General features: G+C 35.2%; 1 protein-coding gene across 9 annotated transcripts in view; it reads left to right on the top strand.

Moving 5' to 3' along the window:
• The window catches only part of SUGCT (succinyl-CoA:glutarate-CoA transferase), a 320,540-nt gene that overhangs the window by 63,055 nt on the left and 234,669 nt on the right, over nucleotides 1-22,816 (top strand). For all 9 annotated transcript variants that reach the window (XM_084509771.1, XM_084509769.1, XM_084509765.1 and 6 more), the window contains one exon: nucleotides 4,388-4,483. In XM_084509771.1, coding sequence (XP_084365897.1) covers nucleotides 4,388-4,483 — 96 coding nt within the window. The remainder of the gene's footprint in view (nucleotides 1-4,387; nucleotides 4,484-22,816) is intronic.

The raw sequence follows: 22,816 nt of genomic DNA, 5'->3' as shown, positions 1-22,816 counted from the left end.
TCATGGAATTTGCTGCTCTGCAGAACACAGGTTGAAAGCAGCCATAGTGCTATGGGCTCTTGAAGGGAAGGAGGATTATGGGACAACAGTTATGAATTAATTATTCAGAAGAAGGTCAGACCTGCTGCCTTACATGGATGTAGGGATATCACTGATGAATTTGTAAAATCTTGCTCTTTTTTGGGCAGTGATTTTGTGTACTTGCGAGTGGGGATGTCTGCCTGGCTTATGAGTGTATGGCACTCTTGTGCTGTTTTTAAGCTTCTGCTGAGCTCTAAACTCCAGGCTAGAAGGGAGTCCCTGGATAAAAGGCAATGTTCATTGACAGCTCTTGGGAATGTTGTGGCCCTGAGCCCCTGTGGAAGCTTGTTGGTCTTTGCACTGGAATTTTTTTTAGGATGATTTTTTTCCTACACACCTATAAATTAATATTTGGGCTACTAGTTCCCTAGAGTATTGTAAAATAAGATGTCTGTGCTGCTCTAAAACACCTGTCTGTTGAAGTTCCTAAAGGCCCACATGCCTTTTCTAAGGAAAAATAAATAGAGAATGAAGAAAAATATAAATCAACTTGGTAAGAGTTAAGGCCTTTTTAAGATACATAGCAGTAAAATGGACACAAAATTGGAGAAGGAAGAAAGTAAAGAATCTAATTAAAATGTTTTTTTTTTTTTTTTTTTTTCAGTTACCTGTCATCTTTTGTTGTTCACGTACTCTTGTTGAGCTTGCACATAAATAAATGATGGATTGACTCAGTGAAGTCATTGTAATAAGTTGTTTGATGTGCTGTGTTGAAAAAAATCTTTTGAAATTCTGTCTCTTTCTTTGTCTACTTACCTTGTGGCTTTTAATATCTTGTTTCCCATCTGTCTGTTTCTGTCATAAACTGAGCATAACTTTTCAGACTTTAATGTAGGTCTCTTTTTGTTCTGGTTTAGGTAAGTATGTAACAAATCCGTGATTTGGCTGCCAACAGTAATGTCAGAAAGGAATGTTAAGGTGTGTGTTCCCTTTGTGAAATAGAGAAATGCTTATTTGTAGATACTTGATAATGCATATTTACAGTACATAATCTGTCTCTGAAAACAAATGAATACAGAGGTGTCTGTATTGTTTTATTACATCTGCTTTAATGTTACAAATCCAAAGGTTACTTTTATGAATCTCTTATTAGTTAAAAGAGAAAATAAACAGGTTTATAGATGTTTCATGAAAGCAATTTTAAATAAAGGTTTAAAAATACTTAACTGAGAATGTAATACAAATGTACTCAGTCTTCATTTTGAGAGATTGGTTGTACTGAAGATACTCTTAGTGCAGCAAGTATCTCTAGCAACGAAGTCTTCACTGAGTCTTGTAGTACAGAGGAATTTGAATAAATACTTATTTTGTTAATAACACTTTTTTCCAAGGGTAGAAATGTTCATTAGGGATGTTCTAATCTGAATGTTGTATCTGTAGAAATGTTCATTAGGGATGTGTTTAATACTTATAATTCAGCAGTTTGATTAACAGCCTTAGGGTATAGGTAAATAAACTCTATTTTCTTTTTTAAGGACATACTGTAAAGATTTTGTGGTGCCTTTTCAGTGAGAGGTAAAGCTCTGGGGAGACCAAGGAGAATGAACTGAGAAAGGGAAAAGCAAGGGAGAGGGAAAAGTCCTGGGACTGCCTATAGCAATTTCATGGGACAGCAGAAATAGAAGCAAGTCTTCTAAGTCTGCTGAATTCATTAGACAGTTACTACTAAGAAGCAAATGCCACAAAGTTTACTCAGCTGAGTATATTTATGCATAAAACACAAAATGCTAAAATACATGCTTTGATGTGGTCAATAGAAGTTTATTTGTATAATAATGATGATAATAAAAATAATACTTCCTTTTGGTTGGCTGATTTAACTATAAACAAGATACACAACTCAAAATTCAAAAGGAACTGAAAGCCTTTTTCCTTTGTGACTTACTGAAAAAAAAATTATAAGTAAAATAACTTCAGCAGGATACACAGGCATGGAAGCAAAAGATCAGTATATTGCTCCCTATTGCTACTGAAACAAACCTTTGAACAAGCTTTAGTGGTGCAATTCCAGTATTTAGCGAGTGCTATGTTTTAAATCCTTTTTCCAAATCTTTTTTTTTTCCATTGTACAGGGTACAGGTGCTTTGCAGAAATATGTACAAGTAGTTTTGCCTTTAAAAGAAAGGAAAAAAAAGCCATTAAAAGAATTATATTCATCTCAAGCAATATGCAATACTATTAAAAATATTTTTATACTTAAAGATACCAGTTTTCTTGTGAAAAATCTATTTTCATAGCATAGACTACAGATAAATAAATGGAATGATATCTTGGCTTGATTGTATTCAATATCAATATGGTAGGATTTCTGTTTTGCTGGGTTTTAATTCACTTCACAGTGAATTAAAGAACTTCTTAGAGTTAAGATTAGCCTAGCATTTCCTTGCCGAAGTGTGAAAAACTAAATACAAATACATCCTGCATAGGATGTTCTTATGTCTTTAAAAGTCCAAGCCCATTGTAGTGGATGCTTCTCACCCATCAGTGAAACTTGTAATACAGCAGCTACAGTACAGTGCACAAACAATACAGAACAATATCTAGCAATTTCATCATCATTGCATAGTGTACTATTTTAGAAAAACCTCACTAGGTGGTGTGAACCCAAATTGAAAAATGACAGGAATAATAAGACTAGGATATCTGTAATTAGTAAATAATACACTTTTGTGACTCATCAAACTCTGTAATAATAGTGTGTTTCATTCTGTGCTACTGAGGAAAGTTGCAAAACAGAAGGAAAAGTCCTTTCTATATATTTTGCAGATCCATTTCCTTAATTGCTGAGATTTTCCAGTGGATCTCCTATTGAGGGACACACTAGACATTGTTTTTTAACATTTTATCTGAATGAAGTGACACTGAGATATAATAAGCTGCAACTAAAACCCAACTCCAAAACGTTTTCCAGCAGTTCTCAGGAATATGGTATTGTATTTGTAGTTAGCATGTGGATGTAGTTTTTCAGCAACAGTTAAATTCTCATTTGCTGTATATTCTTAGGTTTTCTGCTAAATACTTGCTTTGAATGTGAAAGTGATGCACCCATGTTGCCTTTTCAGGGTATATGAATAAAGGAAGAGAGTTTTTTTTTCTTCTAAAAAATCTTATATAATTCACGTATTACTGGTGAATTCTGAATTAATTACTATGTATTTAGATGTAGATTAGCGAAGTCACGAAGGAAAAAGGCTTTCAGTTCCTTTTGAATTTTGAGTTGTGTACCTTGTTTATAGTCAAATTAGAACATTGTAAACACTTTGATCATTGTAAGGAACTTCTTCTGTCTAAGGGAGTAATATGAAGAAAATCATGTTTTTGGAAAAAATATTGTCACATGGCCTACTATTTAAGCGAACAGTTGCACTTACTGTCACAACTAGTTAACGGTGTGAAACAAATGCATTGTCTGTTGAATTAATGAGAACTTTCGAATAACTAATTGTAATGCTTGAATGTGTTACTTGGCTTTAGATACATAGTCACCGACTGTTCTCCCAAAGAAATAATGAAAAATCTGCCACTGATTATAATGGGACCACTGTTTTTCATGCATTACTGCATCATAAATTTTCACTTTTTTCCTAAGATGCATTTGTGCTTATAAAATATATAATTACCCCTGAAATTATGGTTACTAAATTTAGCATGCCATATTTTTTAGAAAATTAATCTTTTTTTTTTTTTTTTCCTGTTACATTAAAAATTTGATGAATCTCTCCTTATCTTCTGATGGCAGATGATTTATTGAGGCCTACCTCTTAATACTGCAGAACGTGTTCCCATGTGCTGAAGATTTCTGAAATACTTTCTGTAGCTTGGATGTATAGAATGAGAATAGGAGAGAACAGAAACTTAGTCTTCTGACTGAGAAAGTCTTGTGACCGTGAATCGGGAAATGTGAGTTCTAGCTCACAAATCCATTGTGCTTCCTTTCCTTTCAGAATCTGGACAAGACACTGATATTTTCATTGCCTTTGTTGACCATTCTGTAAAATGCTTAGGGTAATACTGCCTTATCTCTTAAGGTAGTTTAATGCTAGATTTGTCCAGCATTACTAGTGTTATAGGACACTCCTTGTTTTACTATTTGAATTGTACTTACCCAGCCATTTCCATGATACATATATTTGTTTAATATGAAAATTTCAGGCTATACATAATATAGAATATATAAAAAAATATTTTTGTGGCGTAAAATATTTTACCTTATGCATATAAACCACATACAAATATACAGAATTCACAAAGATGTTGTCAGTGAAGTTTGAGCTTTCCTGAATACTTTACTTTTTTCCATTTATAGGTTGCATGTCTTACTCATGTAGCAGCTAATTATCTTAATTGCAAAATTGAAGGAAAACGCTGGGGTACTGCACATGGGAGTATTGTTCCATACCAGGTAAGTCAAAAACATTGGTTTATTCTACTTTTAGAATTCATGATTTTTTGTATTATAAGATTGAGAACTGACTGACTTTTCCCATGACCTGCTGTATTCTGTAATGTATCTGTGTCTAGGTAGGACAAGGTTCTGTTGTTCATAGTAGTTTTTTGGTTTTTGCATTTTGCATATTTCTTCATCAGCAGTAGATTAGTAATAGAACATAGATCAAAGGTGTTCACTGAAATTGGATGACTTTAAAGCTAGCACAACGACTATATCATTTTTTACTCTACAGAGAAAAGCTTTTTTTTTTTTTTTTTTCCTTTCACTTAAGGGTTACCTGACTTCCATACTAGCCACAAATTGAAATCTTTTGCCTCTGAATCTTACTGTTTTTACCTTGTGAGTCTACAAGAACAACCTAAGTGTCCGTGAAAGTCTGGGAGTTCTTATTTATTTGCCATTGTCCATTGAGTTTGCTGCAAATCACTGGTGCTCAGTGAGGCAACAGGTTAGAAAAGGAATTAACCAGACCTCAGACCTCTCCAATGGAATTCATAGCCTCCTACATCTAAGGAAAGGGTTGAAATTCCTTAAAATAACATGACCTTCATCATATAAGCAAGCACAGGAAAAAAAAAATCACTGCAGGCTTTATCTTCTGGCTAGTGTATGGGAAACTCTTCAAGTAAACAAAGCCAATTTTGTTCTTTTCTAGCTGATCATTTTGTTATCTTGATGGAGGTCATATTAACTTAACGAGATTTGGACATATATTTAATCTATTTGTTTCATTTTTGGCACTTCTCATCAAGTACTTATGTTTGCATCTAGCTAGGAAGAGTCTGGATTTTTTCATTTCTGGATGGAGTCCTTTCAGTCCTGATAGGGACAGTTCCCAGCATTTGTCTGGGACAACTAGCATCTAAACACCACTCATTTGCTTTACTGTCTCCCTTATTGTTAGAGAATGAGAGGAACTCAATGTATATTTACTTCCCAGTGCTGGAGGTGGTGATGATCATTCTTTTATTAAAGGATTTTCTACTTGTGGCTGTAGAAATTCTGAAGCAAAAATCTTCTAAGTGTAAGCTATATATATATATATATATATATATATATACGTATATTACGTACATATATATATCTATATTGCATACATATATATGTATATTACAATATACATAAATATATATTATACAGAATATTATCCCTAGCTAAAATTATAGCAGATCTCCTCAGGTCTACAACAAACATCAATTGTTTTTGTAAAAGCTTTGTATATTTGAGCTAGGAGACTTTTTTTTGTGTGCGTGTGTGTTGACTTTTATTTTATTTGTTTTAAGTATGTGCTTCTGCATAGTCAACCATCACTTTCTGGACTAGCTAGAATAGATTGCAAATTATCTCTGAGACTGATGAGACTGATGGGGAGATATTGCAGCTGTTTCTGCAAGAATGTTTGGTCCTGTAGTATTCTCATCTCAGGTGTAGAGCAGCACAGCCAGAGCTGCTCTAGTCTGCAGCGTGAGATGGTCATATTTTGTAGGACCAACAGTGTGTAGAGCTCTGTAGTGCAACGTGACCCAGCCTAACCAGGCATCTGCTACACAAGTAGTTGTATTTGGGTGTGTTTCTGTAATGTGACCTTTTGGTGCAACACTTTTTGAACTTTGGTATGTTGAAAGTACAAAACAGATCTAAGTGTCTTTCTATAAGCAAAACCAAAAACCTGACTAAACAAAACATTTTATCTTCACCCTACTGCATTTGGATGAATAAATGAAACTTGCATTCTTTTAGCACCTTTTTGCTTTTGTTTTTCCACAGTCAAAATGAAAAGAAAAGCATACACAGTGGTATCCATTGTTTCTTTTTTTCATTGACAGCTCTCCAGATATACAAAATTAGTTGTTTTTTTTTTTGTTCTGGTTTAATCAACATTAATCAATATGTAAATAACTTTTTTTTTTTTTTTTTTTTTTTGGTAATAATCCTATCTAAACTATGGTTTCTGTGTTTCTGTAGGCTGTTTCTGCAGTAGGTATTATAAATATTACTTCAATATTACAAACAGTCTTAATTTTCTAGTTCATAAACCAGTGATTAGGATGGGTTTATAGTGGGTGGAGCTTTGTGTGTATTTTTGTGGCTCATCTGCAAACTTTCCGTCAGCTAACATGGTTATGATTTTGACAGCAACTGTAAAGTGTATTTGTTTTCTAGAGTTTTTCTCACTTTACTAGCATAAGCTATAATTAGAGTGCAAAGCTCTTTAGAAACTTGAATTAGCTTGCATCATTGCAATTGTATTGCTTTTATAGCTGTTTCCGTAGTTCATGTGCAATATAGTTTAGAATAAAACTCAGAAACCTGAGTTTCATCCCCTTACAGTTACTAAATATACACTTCCACTTAAAAAAGTAATATGTGACTATCATAATGCTATTTTTTGTTATGAACAATGTTTGTTTTAAGGTATTTTGTGCAAATAAAATATAATTTGTTGAAATAATAAAAATCATATTTCCTAAAATTGAACTTACGTATAACTTAGAACAAGCATGTGGTAGCAAACTGTTCTTTTCTTCTTACGGCCCCTTGCTGTATTTTGAGCTTCCACCTTGGTGGAACTTTGAAGTGATAGAGAGTAATCGCGGGAGATCCTTTTATAGATATTAAAATGACGAAATATATATGATTTATGATGTCTTACATCAAAAGAAGCATGACCACTAGGTCAAAGGAGGTGATTTCTTCCCCTCTGCTCTGCTCTTGTGAGAGCCCCCTGCTGCACTGTGCTCAGCTCTGGGGCCCCCAAAATAAGAAGGTCAAGGACCTGTTGGAACAAGTCAAGAGGAGGGCTACAAGGATGTTCAGAGAGCTGGAGCACCTCTCCTGTGAAAACAGGCCGAGGAAGTTGGGATTGTTCAGCTTGGAGAAGAGAAGGCCCCTGAGAGGCCTTAGAACAGCCTTCAATCACCTAAGGAAGGCCTGCAGGAAAATGGGAAGGGACTCCTTTTCAGGGGGTGTAGTGAAGTGACAGGAAAAAGGGTAATGGTTTAGAACTAAAAGAGAGGAGATTTAGATTAGATATTAGCAAGAAATTCTTCACTGTGAGGGTGGTGAGGCACTGGAACAGGTTGCAAAGAGTAGCTGTGGATGCACCATCCCTGGAAGTGTTTAAGGCCAGGCTGCATGGGGCTTTCAGCAACTTGGTCTAGTAGGAGGTGTCCCTGCTCATGGCAGGGGGGTTGGAACTGGGTGGTCTTTAAGGTCCCTTCCAATCCAAATCGTTCTATGATTCTGTGATCTTTTTTGTGAAAGAAGTCTGATCAGAGACTGATCAAAAATTAATAAAGACTACAAGTTGAAAACATCTTAAATATGTACATAATTAGTACTTTATTTTGCTTTTAATTGTGGTAAGTGTTCTAGTGCTCTGTTTAATGCAGTCAGCATTATATACTGAAAACTATTGTAATTTTTTTCATTAAGCTTCAATTTCATACTTTTGGCCAGAATATCTTGTTTGCAAATGGCTTCAAATGGCTGTTTTCAGCTAGATTTTCTTTCCCCAAACTACCAAGATATGTAGCCCCTTTGAAAACCTATTTCTAGTCCAAGTAACAAACCCTTAAGAAAAGTGATGTAAAGTTTGCTGCACAAGGACTTTCATACTCTTATAAGTTTTTTCTCATTTTCTGATAGTGTGCTCCCTTTGTGGCATAACCATATGAAATGTCTGAGTTTTCAGTTCTGTTTGCTCATCACCTTCTCTGACAAGGAAGAATTTCAACTTCTTTTCAGTGCATGATTTCTTTCATTGCACCGGTAAAGCAGTCAGTATATAATAGTTTGCCAAGTTTTGCAATGGAGGTGAACTTTATAATGTGCCACAAAGGTGAAGAAAGAAGGATTCTTATCAACAGAAGTCAGAAGTAAATTTTAGAGTGCTGAACCCTTCATGAGAAACTATCTACTTCTAAAACTATCTACTATCTAAAAGCATATCTCTTTTCAGTCAGAAAGGTGTAGTTGGAATAGGCCACTCCTGTGATCATACAGGAACAATATCTTGCATGTAACCAGATCCCAATTTGCTTAGTTTCAGATGTTAAAACACAAACCTTGAGTTCTGGTCTGTATCTTAAATGTAATTAGTACATTTTTTTAAACAAGTTCCTATAATGAGACAGGTTGTTTAGCTGTAGCTGTTCCATGATTATCCCGAGGAAATCAAGAGCTTAAAAGCATCCGGTTTACATAGTTGTGCAGAGAAGTAAAGTCATGTTACTGTCTTTCATTTGGGGTGACAAGGTCTTTCCTCATTCTCATGGTTTCACCAATGTAGCTATCTTACCTGTACCATGCCTGAGATCTAGACACTCACTTTTTATCTTATAGTGGGACCACTGGGAACAGACAAATTCTCCTGAGTATTTCATAACCTGCGTGTTTACAGGTTGTTTCCTGTGGCAGCTTATCACCTTTCCATCAGCAACTCAGACAACTAGGCAGTAGTTTCAGATACAAACTTTTAGCTAAAGGTACAGGGCTGTTTGCTTTCAGGTCATAATGGTAAAAGTTGGTAGAACTTAGCATGGTTTAGGGGGTTAACTTGTCAATGCTAGGTTAAACATTGGACTAGATGATCTTAGAGGTCTTTTTCCTAAGTGAATGATTCTATATGATGAATACACAGTCTCCTGGATACTTTGGTGACCTACTGTATATCCTTGAACTACATACCTACATTTTTTTAATATTTTTTTTTAACAGCCATTTCCCTTCTATCTTTATCTTACAAGATACAGAGAAAGCCAGAAAGGCCTGTGTCATCCTGGGTCCTGTAAAACAAGAAAACAAAAAGTGTATTTGGCATTTTTTTTTCTTTTAAACTACTTACTACACAAATGTTTTAGTTTTTGTGATGACAGGGGACCACAGTTGGCCCTTTGCTTGGTGGGAAGCATTGCAATAGGAATTCTGTTTCCTTGTTATTTTAGTCAATGCAAAGGTATAATAATCATCTGTGGGATGCAGTGTAGAAAAGTTCCCATTTATGGGGAATGAATTCCAGTTATTCAAAACTGATGACATTATACTGTAACCTTCCTGGTGATAGTCCTTCAATGAGTTGTCAAGCCTCTCTCTTGAGCAGAGCTGCTGTCTGGAAAGGAAATCAGTAGGTTTGCCTTGGGCAGTTTTAGACATGTGCTTGGTGTATGATGTGAGATGTGAAGTGGTGTTATAACTTCATTCATATATATCCCATCCTGTCACAGACATAGCACTTTAACAAAGCTTGTATCTAATTATTATAGACAGTTTCTTACCTATATACAGGTACTTTTCAGATGGAAATGAAATACATTTTTAATTTAAAACCTGAAACTTTTTTTTTTCTTCCCTGAAGAAAATCATCCTGTATCTTTCTGGTTTAAGGAATGCCTGCAAGGTATTTTTAATGAGTATGCAATACTTTGAATTTGCAAAATAGCTTTGGATAATCATCGTTATTGTTTAGGAATAATAGCTGATAGTTAATACTGTCTCATTTTTCATCTCCTCCAGGGAAATGTCACAGGACTGTTTTGCAAGGCTATTTTTTTGTCAGAACATTTGTCACAGAACATTTCTGTACCTTGAACTCATATTTAGTCATTTAAACTGGGTGTACATTAAGATCTTTAGTCCGTCACTTGCCCATGTTTCATGAGAAGTCATCTAGGATCAAAACATGGGTGTACTGGCATTCAGAGTCATTTAGTATACATATTTGTCTCCTCTTTGGTTCCTTGTTTTCTCCATTGCTATGTGAGGGATCTAGTTTGTATTACAGCAGCATGGTTAGTCTACAGAGGTATTGCAGGATTACTGAACATTGTGGGTAGGTATATCCATGTCAAATTGTAATCTTTAGAAAGGGAAGCATAGCAGAGCCCTGATCAGAAGATCTCTTTTCACATTATTGCTGGCTGGAAAGGGATAAAATATGATCAGTGGGCTTGTAGGGGAGATATCGGTTGCATCACTGTTTTCCTTTAATCTGCTTGTTAGATCCAGAGCAGAAGAATAAACTTCACTTTTGTTCTCATGAAAGTGCTTTTCACAATCATTGTATAACAATGCACTGCAGACGTTTGTATAAACATGTTTAAACAGTCTGAAAGAGATCTCAGAAACCCATGTGCAGCGTCATGTGCAGTGACTCCTGACATAATCATCCTGAATACATAAATGGCTATTTGTGTTGCTATCATAGACAGGAGCTCTTAAAAACAAGAAACAACAACAAAAAAACACGTCATGATATGTTGTACAAAGTATTGTACAAGCAGGACAAATTAGCTCTTTCTGACCTGTGTTCGTGAATGAAGCATGAAGGAGTTACTTTTTGTGACAGAAGTGAGGACTTGGGTAAGGTGTCCACAATCTTAGAAACTTTTTGAGATTGTATTTCCTTAAGAATTCAAGGAACTGGTAATTTATTGTGAATAATACTCAGTCTTAAGACACAGGAGAGATTGAGGCATGTCTACGTGATGATGTAAACTTTATAGGGACAGAATAGTGAGCAAATAAAAAAAATTCTTACCATTATTTAATTGATGCTCAGGTGTGTGCTTTTATTATGTGAAACATGACAGTTTTGGTTGGAAAATATTGATTGTTATGAAAGGGTATGTCCACTAGATGTCATTCATGTAATCTATATTTTGTTGCAGCATTTATTTCTAGGGATCTATTTAGGATGGTAGATGCAAATTATCAGCATTATTAGATGCTTCTGTATAGGCAGTGCTACTGATTTTATGTGTAAGTATGGCATGGTACAAATCATCTGCTTGTCTCTGTGATGGGTTTAACATACCTATTAGTCTAGGACTTTGTGTTTTTACATATCATTACATTGTTGCATGAACTAATCTCTTATATAAGAGCACCCAGATGAGCTGTATATAATCTATGACTGTTCTGTAAGGAGCCATATGATCATATAAGTAAGGATGTTATGTCCCTAAGGAAACAAAAGTTACCTTGTTAGTAATATAATTCAACTTGAAATTTATTCTTTTCGAAGCTATTTACACCTCAAAGGGCAGTTCATTAGAAGTATGCATATATAATTAGGAAAATCATCCGGAATTTCATAAACTTGCACAAATGGATTTATATACTTAGGGATCTTAGCTATGAAACTGTAACTACAACTACAGCTATTGATTAGTGTCACTTTATTAATATCTAAGACATTTAAAGTAGAATCACTTCAAGCAAGCTTACATGAAGTACTGTGTTGAGTGGAAAAATCAGAGGTGCATCTGATCATTCCTGCAGGCAAGCTGGTGGGATCTATACAGGTGTGAAATCATTAGCAAGATGTGCTTGAGCCCTCTCCTCTCCGTCTTTCTAGTATGGCATGTGTCACTAATTGCTCGACAGCTTTTGGGAATCTATTATTTATACTCTCATTGAAGAGCAACTGCTGCAAGATTGGCCTGTGCTCCTTCCCACTTTCACGTTGGGGTAGCTACAGCAAAACTGGAAGCCTGACATCACAGCTTCCTCCAACCTCCCTCTCCCCTCCTGTATGGAATAAAGAATTTCTCTGCCCTGTGTAGTCAGCCAGAGGGCAGGATGGGGAAGTGATAATCCTCTTGGAATGAACACTTGCATGAAAAATGATAAATGCTACATTGCGTGGGGATTAACACTTGATTATGAACTTGCTTTTAATGGAGTGATGCTTCTCTTTCAGCAATGTGAAGGTTTGCCGTACTACTAGACCTGATTAAGAACCTTTACCACTATCCAGCCAAGAGAACCATCTGCCATCAGAAACGTAACTGTGTTAGGAACTGTTTCACTCCTTTGCATATTGTCCTCAAGAATGTAAAACGCTTACACTCACATAGCATCAACTTCCCTAGAAAAATTCCTGTTCCCCACATCTCATTGCTACATTCTTCCTTTTCTCATCATGAGAATTACATTTCTGCTCACATTTAATGCACCTGTAAGAGGTCTGTGTTTTGTCACCGTGAAACTGAAACATGACCATGAAACATGCTGGTTTAACTGGTGAAGTTGCTGTATAAATCATATTTATTCTCATGTTTTTAGATGGGAGATCTTACAACAGATATCCTGTGAGTATGTTCACAGAGTGGGGCAGTCTGTGAGTCACTGGTGTTTAAGAAGCTCGTTTGGCATTTTTAGTTTTGGTGTTAAGTACTACTGAGTAAAGATTTAGTGTAGAACTTTATTGCTACTTTGTAGGACGGCCCTTTCATTTCACAATGAGCTTGACACGTCATGCAAATTTGGTCAGTAAGTTAATTCCCTAGAACTGATGTATACTAATCAATTTGGTGTGTGCTGTTTTTTTCCTCTAAAAATATTGCAGTACTGCTATGATAAGCCTAGCTCCAGTGCAGTAGTGGCTGTGATCCTCTAGTGTGCAGGCAGTTTAATTGGAAGGGCAGCATTTTTTTGAAAGAGCTGAATGACTTTGTAGCTTCTGTTCTGTTTTCCAAAGCAGTATATACGCTTGAGAAGCCAAAGTCCTGCTGTCTTGCAAAAAAGCACAGAAGTTTTAAGTGCTAAATCTACTTATGAAAATGAGCTTTAAATTACAGGGCTTTTTAATGTTGTTTCTTGTGTCCTATGCTACATTCAAACATAATGCTGCATGATGCTAAAACAGGTATTATTTTTTAATCAATACCCTCACTAATAAACCTTGATGCTAAGAAGTGAGAAAATGTAACCTGGGGCTTTGTCTATTATTAAACTCTTATTAATAGCAGAATAGTTTTGATACATTTACTTTTTAAGAGAAGTGGGATTTTAGCTACAGAACTTCAATTCACTTATATCGAGAGTGGTAAGGGTGAAGGTAAGAGACGCTTTTTTTTTTTTTTTTTTTTAAAGTAATTATCTGCTTTGACAAAACTGTACTTCCTGACAATCACTTAAAAACAGAGTATTTGCTGACTGAAGTTTACCCTGGTCATGTAAATTAATCTAGAGAAAGCAATCCTATACCTGTGGCCCCAAGGAGATTTCAACTGGTTATCTTGCTGTCACCTCCACTTTTGTTCTATTAGCTCTAAGCTACTTTTGATAGATGTCTGTCCCAATTTCTCTACATTGGAAATTCTGGAATATGTTTTATGGTCTTGTTAAACCCATAAGTGGGTCCTCTGAGCTCACTATAAGGAAGAAAAGAAATAATTTCATTGTCAGCTTAGAAGATGTCCTAAATTAGGAAAAGTATTTTTACTCTGTTGTTAGTGGTGTACTGCAGAAGTTGATTGTCTTGTTGTCTATAGCAAACATTTTTATATAGGTAATTTGTGCTCCTCTATAAGGTACTGTTTGCTGGTTTGTGTGAGGCCAACTCTTCACGTTTTCCCCAACCCGTATTCACATTTCCCCCCCTGTATTTTTTCCACCTCTTGTAATTTTTGTTTTTCTCTCTGACATTTTTTCTACTTTGTTCACCTCTTCAGCTGTGCTGTCCAGATCTTGACAGAGTGCTTCAGGTGAGTTCTTTGTGTTTCTGAGTAACACAAAAAGCTTTCACTTCTGAAAGACAGCTGGGAATAGTTTGCTTTCTTAGTTAACAACAACATATTGCTGTATCTCATCCTTCTTGGGTTTTCGGCTGCAGGATAGGAGAAGAGCACATAGCTCTATGCCGAAACTTTGTTAATTAGTTACCAGCTGCTACTTCAGTTTGATTTACTATTAAAAGGTTCTTGGGGTTCCTATGTGCCTTTTGTGTTTTTTTTTTTTTTTTTTGTGTGTGTGTGTGTATAATTTACAGAATAGTTTTATTGATCATTTCCAGTTTGGTGAAACCTGCAGAGGTAAGGTCACTCAATACTAAAGTGATCTCTGAATCTGAGTTAGCAGCAGACAAAACAGTTGTCTGACAGTTGTCTGACTGTTGTCTTGTTTTGTCATCTACAGCAAGTTTAGGGTACTTGAATTTGAAAGAGTATGTTCATGTGTGGCTTTAATGATCTTTTCAAAATACCCATTGGTTTAACATCAGTAGTCATCTTTTCTTTCCTGGATAAATGAGCTCTGAGATTCTAAATAAAGTTGTCCAGCAAGGATATGGAAGACACAACTTGTATTATTTTATGTTTTAGATGGCTACCAAGGTAAAAAGTAGAAGTTAAGTTATCTTAGTAGAAAGGCTATTCTTCGCTAGATAATAATAATAATAATAAACAGACACGGAGTTAATTTTTAATTTGTTTTCCAACTGGTATACAGAAAGTTAATACTAGTTGTGATTCTGTATCAAAACAATTGATTGTCACGTGGAATGGCCATAATATAAATAAATAGTAAGTTGATGTGATTTCAAGTAGAGAAGCATTAGATGAGTCTACATATTTTTTTTTAAAAACCTAATATAAAGACAAAGAATATAAAACATAAATATCAATGTCAGTCTGTATGATAATGTCTGTTCTAAACAGAGACAATTTTTTGACCTTGTCAAATTTATACTTGGAATGTGGGCTTGAGATAATGGCGAGAGACTTTTGACCATGAATAATAGTTGTAACAATGCAACAAAGCCTTTTTTAGCTATTAACTTAGCTCAATGGGGCAGAGAGGGCATTTTAATTTAGCATGGGGTATAGAACAATGGACCCCAATTCTAATTTTATTGCTTCAACAAAACCACAAATAATAATTTCTTCCTCCTTGCATAAATGCTTACAGCATTTTATTTGGCTTGAGAGTTTTATATATAGGAGTGAATGTATTGAGGTTAATTCTAGATATTACTTGATTTGTCTTAGTTTATCCATTTTTACATACCAGGTTTATATTTACCAGTTTGTTGAAGTTGAAGGTTAAATGAGAAGTAAAAATACTGTCGTACAATCAGAATTGTGAAAGAATCTGAGTTTTGTTTAATACATATAGTGTTTGCTGAAGTTTAATTTATTCCACAGAACATGAGGAGGCCCCTGGGCAGGAAGAGTTCTATGTATTAAGAATCTGATCAGGTACTTCATTTGAGAGAGTGTTATTAGTAATACCTCTTAGCACTTATGCATAATTATGTTATCTTTTCACTGTTACCTTTTCAAACCCCTCAGAGATTCTTAAATAATAAATAATTATTGCTGTCTTTCAGGGTCTGACCGCATCATTGAGCAGTGTCATGTAAAAGTATGTGATCTAGCTTCAATGCTGCAAGCAGGGAAAAATTCTAGAAAAACAGTCTTGGATGGTGCTACATCTTCTCCATGTAAGATCATCTTGAACAATGTTGCTCTCTGCAGATATTTTCCTGACTTATTCTGGGACCCCATAACCTCCCAGGCACTTAATTCTAGTGTTTCACTGTCCATTTAATCTCCTTGGCATACTAGGCAAGAAAATCACAGCAAGGAAGAGGCAGATCAGACATTAAGATAAGGTTTCTAATGCAGAAGCCAGATTCCTTCCTCTTTTCAGTAGTCTTTCATGTCATTATGTGCTAGCTTTTCTAAACTTCCTAAGTCTTTCCCCTGAGATCATGCTTTCCAGAACTTATGGCTTTTCTCTGTGCTTTCCTTTTGGAACACATCACTTTTGTGGCAACCAGAACCAAATGTGGCACATTACTCCAACTCCAGCTTTGTCATCTTGAAGTACAACAGATTATTTCATGAATCTTGTGGGTTCTGTTGATGTTCTGAAGTGCCAATTTAATGTTATCCTGCTGTTGCAAAGGAGACTGTTGTTAATTCATTTGCAGTTTCTGAAATGTGACTTCTTGATCCTTTTCTCCTGTATCGGTGGAGTGAATCTTTCATGTCTAATTCTAGAACTTCCCAGTTGTTTTCCCTTGTTGAATTTTGCCATCTTGTTTTCAGGCTTCATTTCCCAATTATTTTCTGTTCTATCCTGTCCAGTACTTGCAATTCTTTCTAGTTTTGTGTCATCTTCAGATCTGATAAAGCTACTTTCTTCTCAGTATCTGGGCTATCAAAGAGAATATTGAAATGACCCTTAAGTAGTTGACGGTATTCTTACATATTGGCATATAATTTGTAAGTCCTTTTGATGATATTCAGCTGATAAACCTGTATGGCCTTACTTAAATTGATATTGTTCAGCACTGTAGTTAGACCTAGATGTCTTTGCATGCTCACCAATGTCTTTGTACTTTACAAGTCCATCGTGGCTTCCACCCATCCTCTGGTTGTTTTAGAGTATGTGTGTGTGTTTTTTCCAGCATGTTTCCAGGTTGTGTGTAATTTGCTTGATATATATATATATATATATATCTTGATATATATATATATTTTAATCCACTTGGTGTTTGCAATTTCTTAGCTCTGGTTTCTCGCTTCTAGTCCCCAAGGTCCACATGCTCACAAAAGAAATTGCTAGTGTGCAGTTTCCTCAGACTCTTCTGCAATAATTCTAAAATAAATCTCAACAGGCCTTGACATTTGAAAACTTTGGGTTAAAGGGCAGAAGTATGTTCAAAAGTATTTTTTTCATACTCTAGCCCAAGTATATTGCCATAATACTGTGCTTCTCTGCCTTTGCCTAATGAATTCACCGAGTATACATTTGTACAGTGCATATAAAGTCAGTAGGCATTGTTTTAATGCAAAATAATAAACAGAGATAGTAACATAGTACTTATTATAAACACTTGGTAGGGCCTGTTAGTAAAGAGCATCTCTGCTTGGAGGTTGTGAATGTTCACAGGAATCAAGAGGGTTGTGAGTTACTTTCAGTTGATACTGATTGCTGAGCCTAGCATCTTCACAAGGCTTAATTCATCACTCAAGTCCAACTTTACCCTTTAAGGTAGAAGTTGTGTTACTTCAAGGACACGTGAGACCTGTTGATAAAATTCTGTGCTAGGATTCATGAATTTCACCTGGAAAGATAAATTAAAACACTGTCATCTAAAAAAAAGTGCAAATCCCAAGATTTAGGAAAAATGATGTTCAATAATATGAAGAATTTTACAAAGCGGACACTGTATATACAGCATGTCTTCTATGAAATGTAACATTGTGGAAATGAAGTTCCAGTATCTAAGTATTAACAGATGTACAGATCATCTTGTTGCTTAGCATTAAATTAGTGCACCACATCCTGAAAATCACGAGAGTGGCAGAATAATAATGTTTATCAAAAATTCATATATATTGTCTGTTCTTCTGCTTTATTTATTTTATTATTATTATTTTTTTCCATATGAGGTCCAAAAATTGTTTTGGTGGAAAAAGAAGGAAAACTGCTGACTCCTTCACAATCACCCAAGTTGATTTGGCAGCAGGCTGGGGTTTGTGTTTTTCTGCCCACCATTTTAATAAAAGCCTACTCAGTTGTTTGGATTTTGCATCTTTGATTTCAGCTCCTTGAGGGAATCAAGATGCTGTTCTTGATTTAGTGAGACATTACTGTCCAGATGTAAATAGTATTTTTCAGTAATTTATATCAGACTCACCAGACTCATCAGTAATGTATCGACTCATCAGGAAGGGAAAGCAGCTTCTCCCTGAAGCTCTAAAAACCCAGAAAGAGAAAAATACTGATGGTTTTTGTTTTAGAACATCTCGGTTTTTAAGCCAACCTTATGATTTTTTGGTAGATCTGAGTCATATTTAGTATGTGGCTTGGCATACTATGATCATTCACTGTACCATCTGCTGTAATTCCAGCAAGAGACGTTTCCCTTGACATCCCTACCCCAAAAACATTTCTGATAACCCTGCTTCTGAGCTCTGTACTCATGCTTCTTAGTGGATAAAAAGGCTTTTTAGCATGTCCAAAGAGCCCTTAGAGACAAATGTCATATCTACTATATTTAAAATCCATTGTAATTGTCACTCTGATGCCATCCTCCAAGAATGTCTTAAAGAATATATGTAAAATAGTTGTAATGAGAATTAGAAATACCGCAGACTGAGTGTCTCCGGAACCATTATGAAAGTGGCTGCAGTGGAACTGGCAGCAGTTGGTGATTGAGTAATGGTATGATGGCAGTTCCAGTTCAGGCAGGGAAGATGCTGTGTTTGCCACATGTGAATTAATATAGTACTGCTTTTTACTGTTGAGGGATTAGCACTTTTTTTTTTTTTTTTTTTTTTTTTTTTTTTTTTTTTTTTTTTTTTTTTTTTTTTTTAAGAATATTTGAAGTAGGAAAGACTAGGAGAATAGATGAACCCATATTGCATACAGCTGCTTTTTTGAGCTGATGAGTTAAAAATCTGCTATAGCTGGGAAGCATCAAATCTGAAATTATAATACTGCCAATGAATGTGACATACTTTTAAAACACCAGGTAAGAACTGTGCCCTTCTGACAAGTAACCAGAAAAAGAGTAGTAGGCAAGAAAGTCTGCCTACCATTTGGACCTGGCTTTCGTGCTCAGCAGCAATTTGTATTGCAGCAGTTCCTTTTCAATGCGGTTCTGTGTGCATCCATTATGAATATGAACCACAAAAAAAAAAAAAAAAAAAAAGGAAAAACATATTAAACATAAAAGGATTGCCAGAAATGATAATTTAAGTGCTAGAAGTTAAGAATTGTTTTTTCATCATTCTAGGTCTGTGTTTTTCCCGATGTGTGTACCAATAATTAAGAGTAAATGCAAACTCTACATTTTTTGTTTTATCCTGTAACACCCATGAGGCCCATATTTGATATTCATTCATATAGCATACCTTAATGCAAATTAAAAAGTAATGGATTCATCGTAAAATCCTCTTTTCAATATGTAGAAAATAATCCTTGGAAGAAATCAATCTTTATTGTTTCTGATTGAACTACACATAACTTTTTTTTTTTTTCAATACTCATCAGACTGCATTAAACTGTATCATATTTACATCACATTTAAGTAATAAAGGAAACCTTATTCTAAAGCCAGCATTGCCCTTTTAGATTACATTGTCAATAAAATTAAGAATACCAGCTTTCTCCAATGAGAAGGAATATATGGGCTTGCAGCATCATACTCCACTCTCATGGAAATGCAACATGTGGAGAAGCAAACAGAAAACTTTGTCTAGCTAGAATAAAGCTCACCTACATTGCGGCTATCATGACTAGAAAAGGAAATTAGTGTATTGCATGGCTGTAATGTATAGCTTGACATCCAGTGCCTGCTCCTGTGTAATTTACTTGCCTCTTTTGGTCACCTGACTGAAGACATTAAGTGGGCCACAGAGTAAGCCAGGAAATTCAGCACTCTGCTTTCCAAGTCCAAAGCTCTGTTGTTTCCCCTCAACCCTTCCCCCTCCGTCATTCTTCACAGCTGGTCAGCACATGCACGATGCTTGTTTAGGCCAGGTAGGGCAGATAACGGAAAGATACATATGGAGCACATGCAAATCTGCACTAAATTTCTGGAATGCAGCAACAGGGTGAAGTTAATGTAAAGCAAGATTTCTTTAATGTTTAAAGTTTCTAAAACTAATAAAAAAAAAGAGACAACAAATTCACTTTATAGCCGTTCCTTTTCTCTACTACTACTAACTGAGCGGGTTTGGGACTTTGCCAAAATATTACACATTGCTCAAGAAGATTACAAAGAAATCCCAGACATGCACTAGAGAGCTATTAAATTTAACATTTCTAAAAGATATTTTCAACAGCTAAATACTTGCTAGAGCATTGTTTTCCCCAACCTTCAAAAGTTGCCACAACTCAGTCACAGATAAGAACTTCCAGCTTTTTAATTGATATATAAATTGAGTTTAAAACCAAATCCACTACATTTCCTGTGGTAAAGGAAACAGAGACTCTTCAGTTTGGTTTGTCCCTAATTTGAAAATCATGTTCTCAGGAAATCCTGCATAATTATTTTACGTAAACAGGAAAAGTAATTATTTGCTTGGGGCTCTGTTTGTGTGTGGGGGTGTGGAAAAATAGTGGAGGTTCTGGAATTCAACGTATTAATGAAAATATTTTAGAATAAAGGAAAAAAGGTTCCAAATAAGGTGAATTTCTTTCTGTTTGTGGGCAAACTAGTATGAGGGTTTTCTTAAATGCTTGCCTTTATTTATTTATTTTTTTCCTTTACATGTTACTGTTTCTCTGAAGTTCAGTAATGGGAGCATGAAAAGATGAAAAGAAAACAAATTTGTAGTGAGGGTGTCTTTATATTGCTCTTCAGGTGTTCTTATCTCATCTGTAAATTTGCTCTTCGTCATCTGGAAATGAATGAATTGTGTAAAGCTATTGAAAAAATGCTGCAGGATTTCAACCCTCACATCCTTCTCTTCTCTCACCCCCTTAAGGCCCTAAATTTACTTTTGCCATTTGTAATAGTTCAATTTAAGGTTGAACTTCCCCTCCCGCTCCTTGTGAGCTTTTCTGATTTCACTTACTGTTTGAACAAGATATATTGGACTTCTTTTTCTCTAGAGTTAGCATGAACTCTACACTTCTTCTCATTGTTGATTTTGTTTTCAGTTGGAAAATAGTGTTACACATTTTACATATAAAGTGTATAGTAAGTAGGATGGGATTTGTTTTGTGTGGGTGGAAACAATCTGTAGAGTTATTGTAGGAGTTGAACCCTGTTTAGTTATAAAACTTTTGAAATAAAAACCTAGGGATTTTTAAGGAACTATTTGTGGATTTTTTTTTTTTTTTTTTAAACCAGGATGTGATTCAGACTATTAGTTAACAAGAGAACTCTATGACCTTGCTGAATACAGAGAAGAATTAATTATGGGAGCAGGTGCATACTTTCTTTGGATTTGTTTGTGGCATTTTCTTAAAAGTTTAAAGTTCAGTGCATCAGTCTGACGAACTCTGGCCACAAATGGTTGTAGCTTCAGGGGAAAATTGGAAGCAATGATTGTCTTAGCAGAACTTTTAACACTAAAGTTGTTCAGAGGACATAGTTTAAAGTGGAAAATCAGGTTAGTTTCCTCTTTTCTCAAGGGAGAACTGTGAGTTAATATAGTAACAATGAAATGATAGGTATTTCTTTGTTGATTTCAATCAAATTGGAACAGATTTATTTAGCAATCACTTTAAAAGGTACTTTAAACATGTTAACCCCAAATGTTAATTAAGAAGTGCCTGTATGTTGCAGTGAGAACTACCTCGTGAGTGTCACATAGCTATATGCAGGAAGACTTGTAGAGGAAGGTTATTCTCAGGAGCATGGAATACAGTTTGAAATTTATGCCTGGTGAAGTCATGCTTGTTTTAGATTAATAACATATTTACCTCTGCTAGGTAATCTTGTGGGGGTAAGCAGGTTAAGCTAGTATGGAACAGTCTCCCTTCACTATTTTTTTTCCTGTTGTATTCATGTTATAAGTATATAACCCTGAAACTTCCATTGTGTGTTCCCCTTTGTCCCATGTGATTCAGGCATGGTGCTTGAATTCAGATCATGAATTCTTGAGATACCTACAGATCTGAGAGAAATTGTAGCAATTCATTTTTTTAAGTTAATACACAAACATGATTTTTTTATTCAGAACTCTTGGATATAATTCCAAAAGTAGAATTAGTTACCTTTTTTTTTTTTTTTTTTTTTAACCATTAGTTACCTTCTTTATATTTCACATGTTTTTAAGCCTTGTGGGCAAATTTGGGCTACACCCATTTTGTCTTTATAAAAGGAAACATTAGGATTTGCAGGGAGAAAAGCAAATAACGTGTCCAAACAATATGTTACAAAGACTTGAAAAGCCTTTACAATTCTTTTAATCAAAAATTTCAGCTGATGGAAGAGACTTGCAGGCTAGCATTGCTATGTGTGTTTGGATTTTACAGGTGTGGGTCTAGTATAGATGTTATCTTCAGACGTTATCCAGAAAATAGGGGACTGGAATTCCTCAAACTCTTCAGAATTTATGCTGTTTTATTTACTGTTTGTCAGCATTTTTAACAATGTATCTATGCGGGTTCTTTGTCACCAACAATATTGTTCTACCAGAAAAGTCTGTTCTTGGCAAATTTGTGAATGCTGACTTCTTAGATGGGATAAAAGATCATGTTTGATTTTTGCCTTTTGGCCATTGATAATTGTGTCTTCCGTGTGCAAATTACTTAAACTGCAGCCATAGAACAGCAGCCGTTTTCTGTTCTAACCTTAACTCAGGCAGTAAGACTGAACTGTGACCTTATAAATTGTTTAGAATGGCTATGTTTTTAATAGTGTGTTTATAAAGGTCTTAACAGATCTAAGGAACATATTTTACAGGGATTTCATTCTGTTTATTAATAGAGACATTTCTTCTTTATATTCTTTTGCTTTGCCTTTTATTTCTTATCCTAAATTTAGGAGCTATTAAAAAAATAAATTTAAGTAGGTAGCCAAGTATGTAG

This window comes from Aythya ferina, assembly GCF_964211825.1.
Source record: "Aythya ferina genome assembly, chromosome: 2".
Classification (NCBI taxonomy): domain Eukaryota; kingdom Metazoa; phylum Chordata; class Aves; order Anseriformes; family Anatidae; genus Aythya; species Aythya ferina.
Note: the sequence above shows the minus strand (reverse complement) of the source record. Positions and strands in the feature narration are given on the sequence as shown.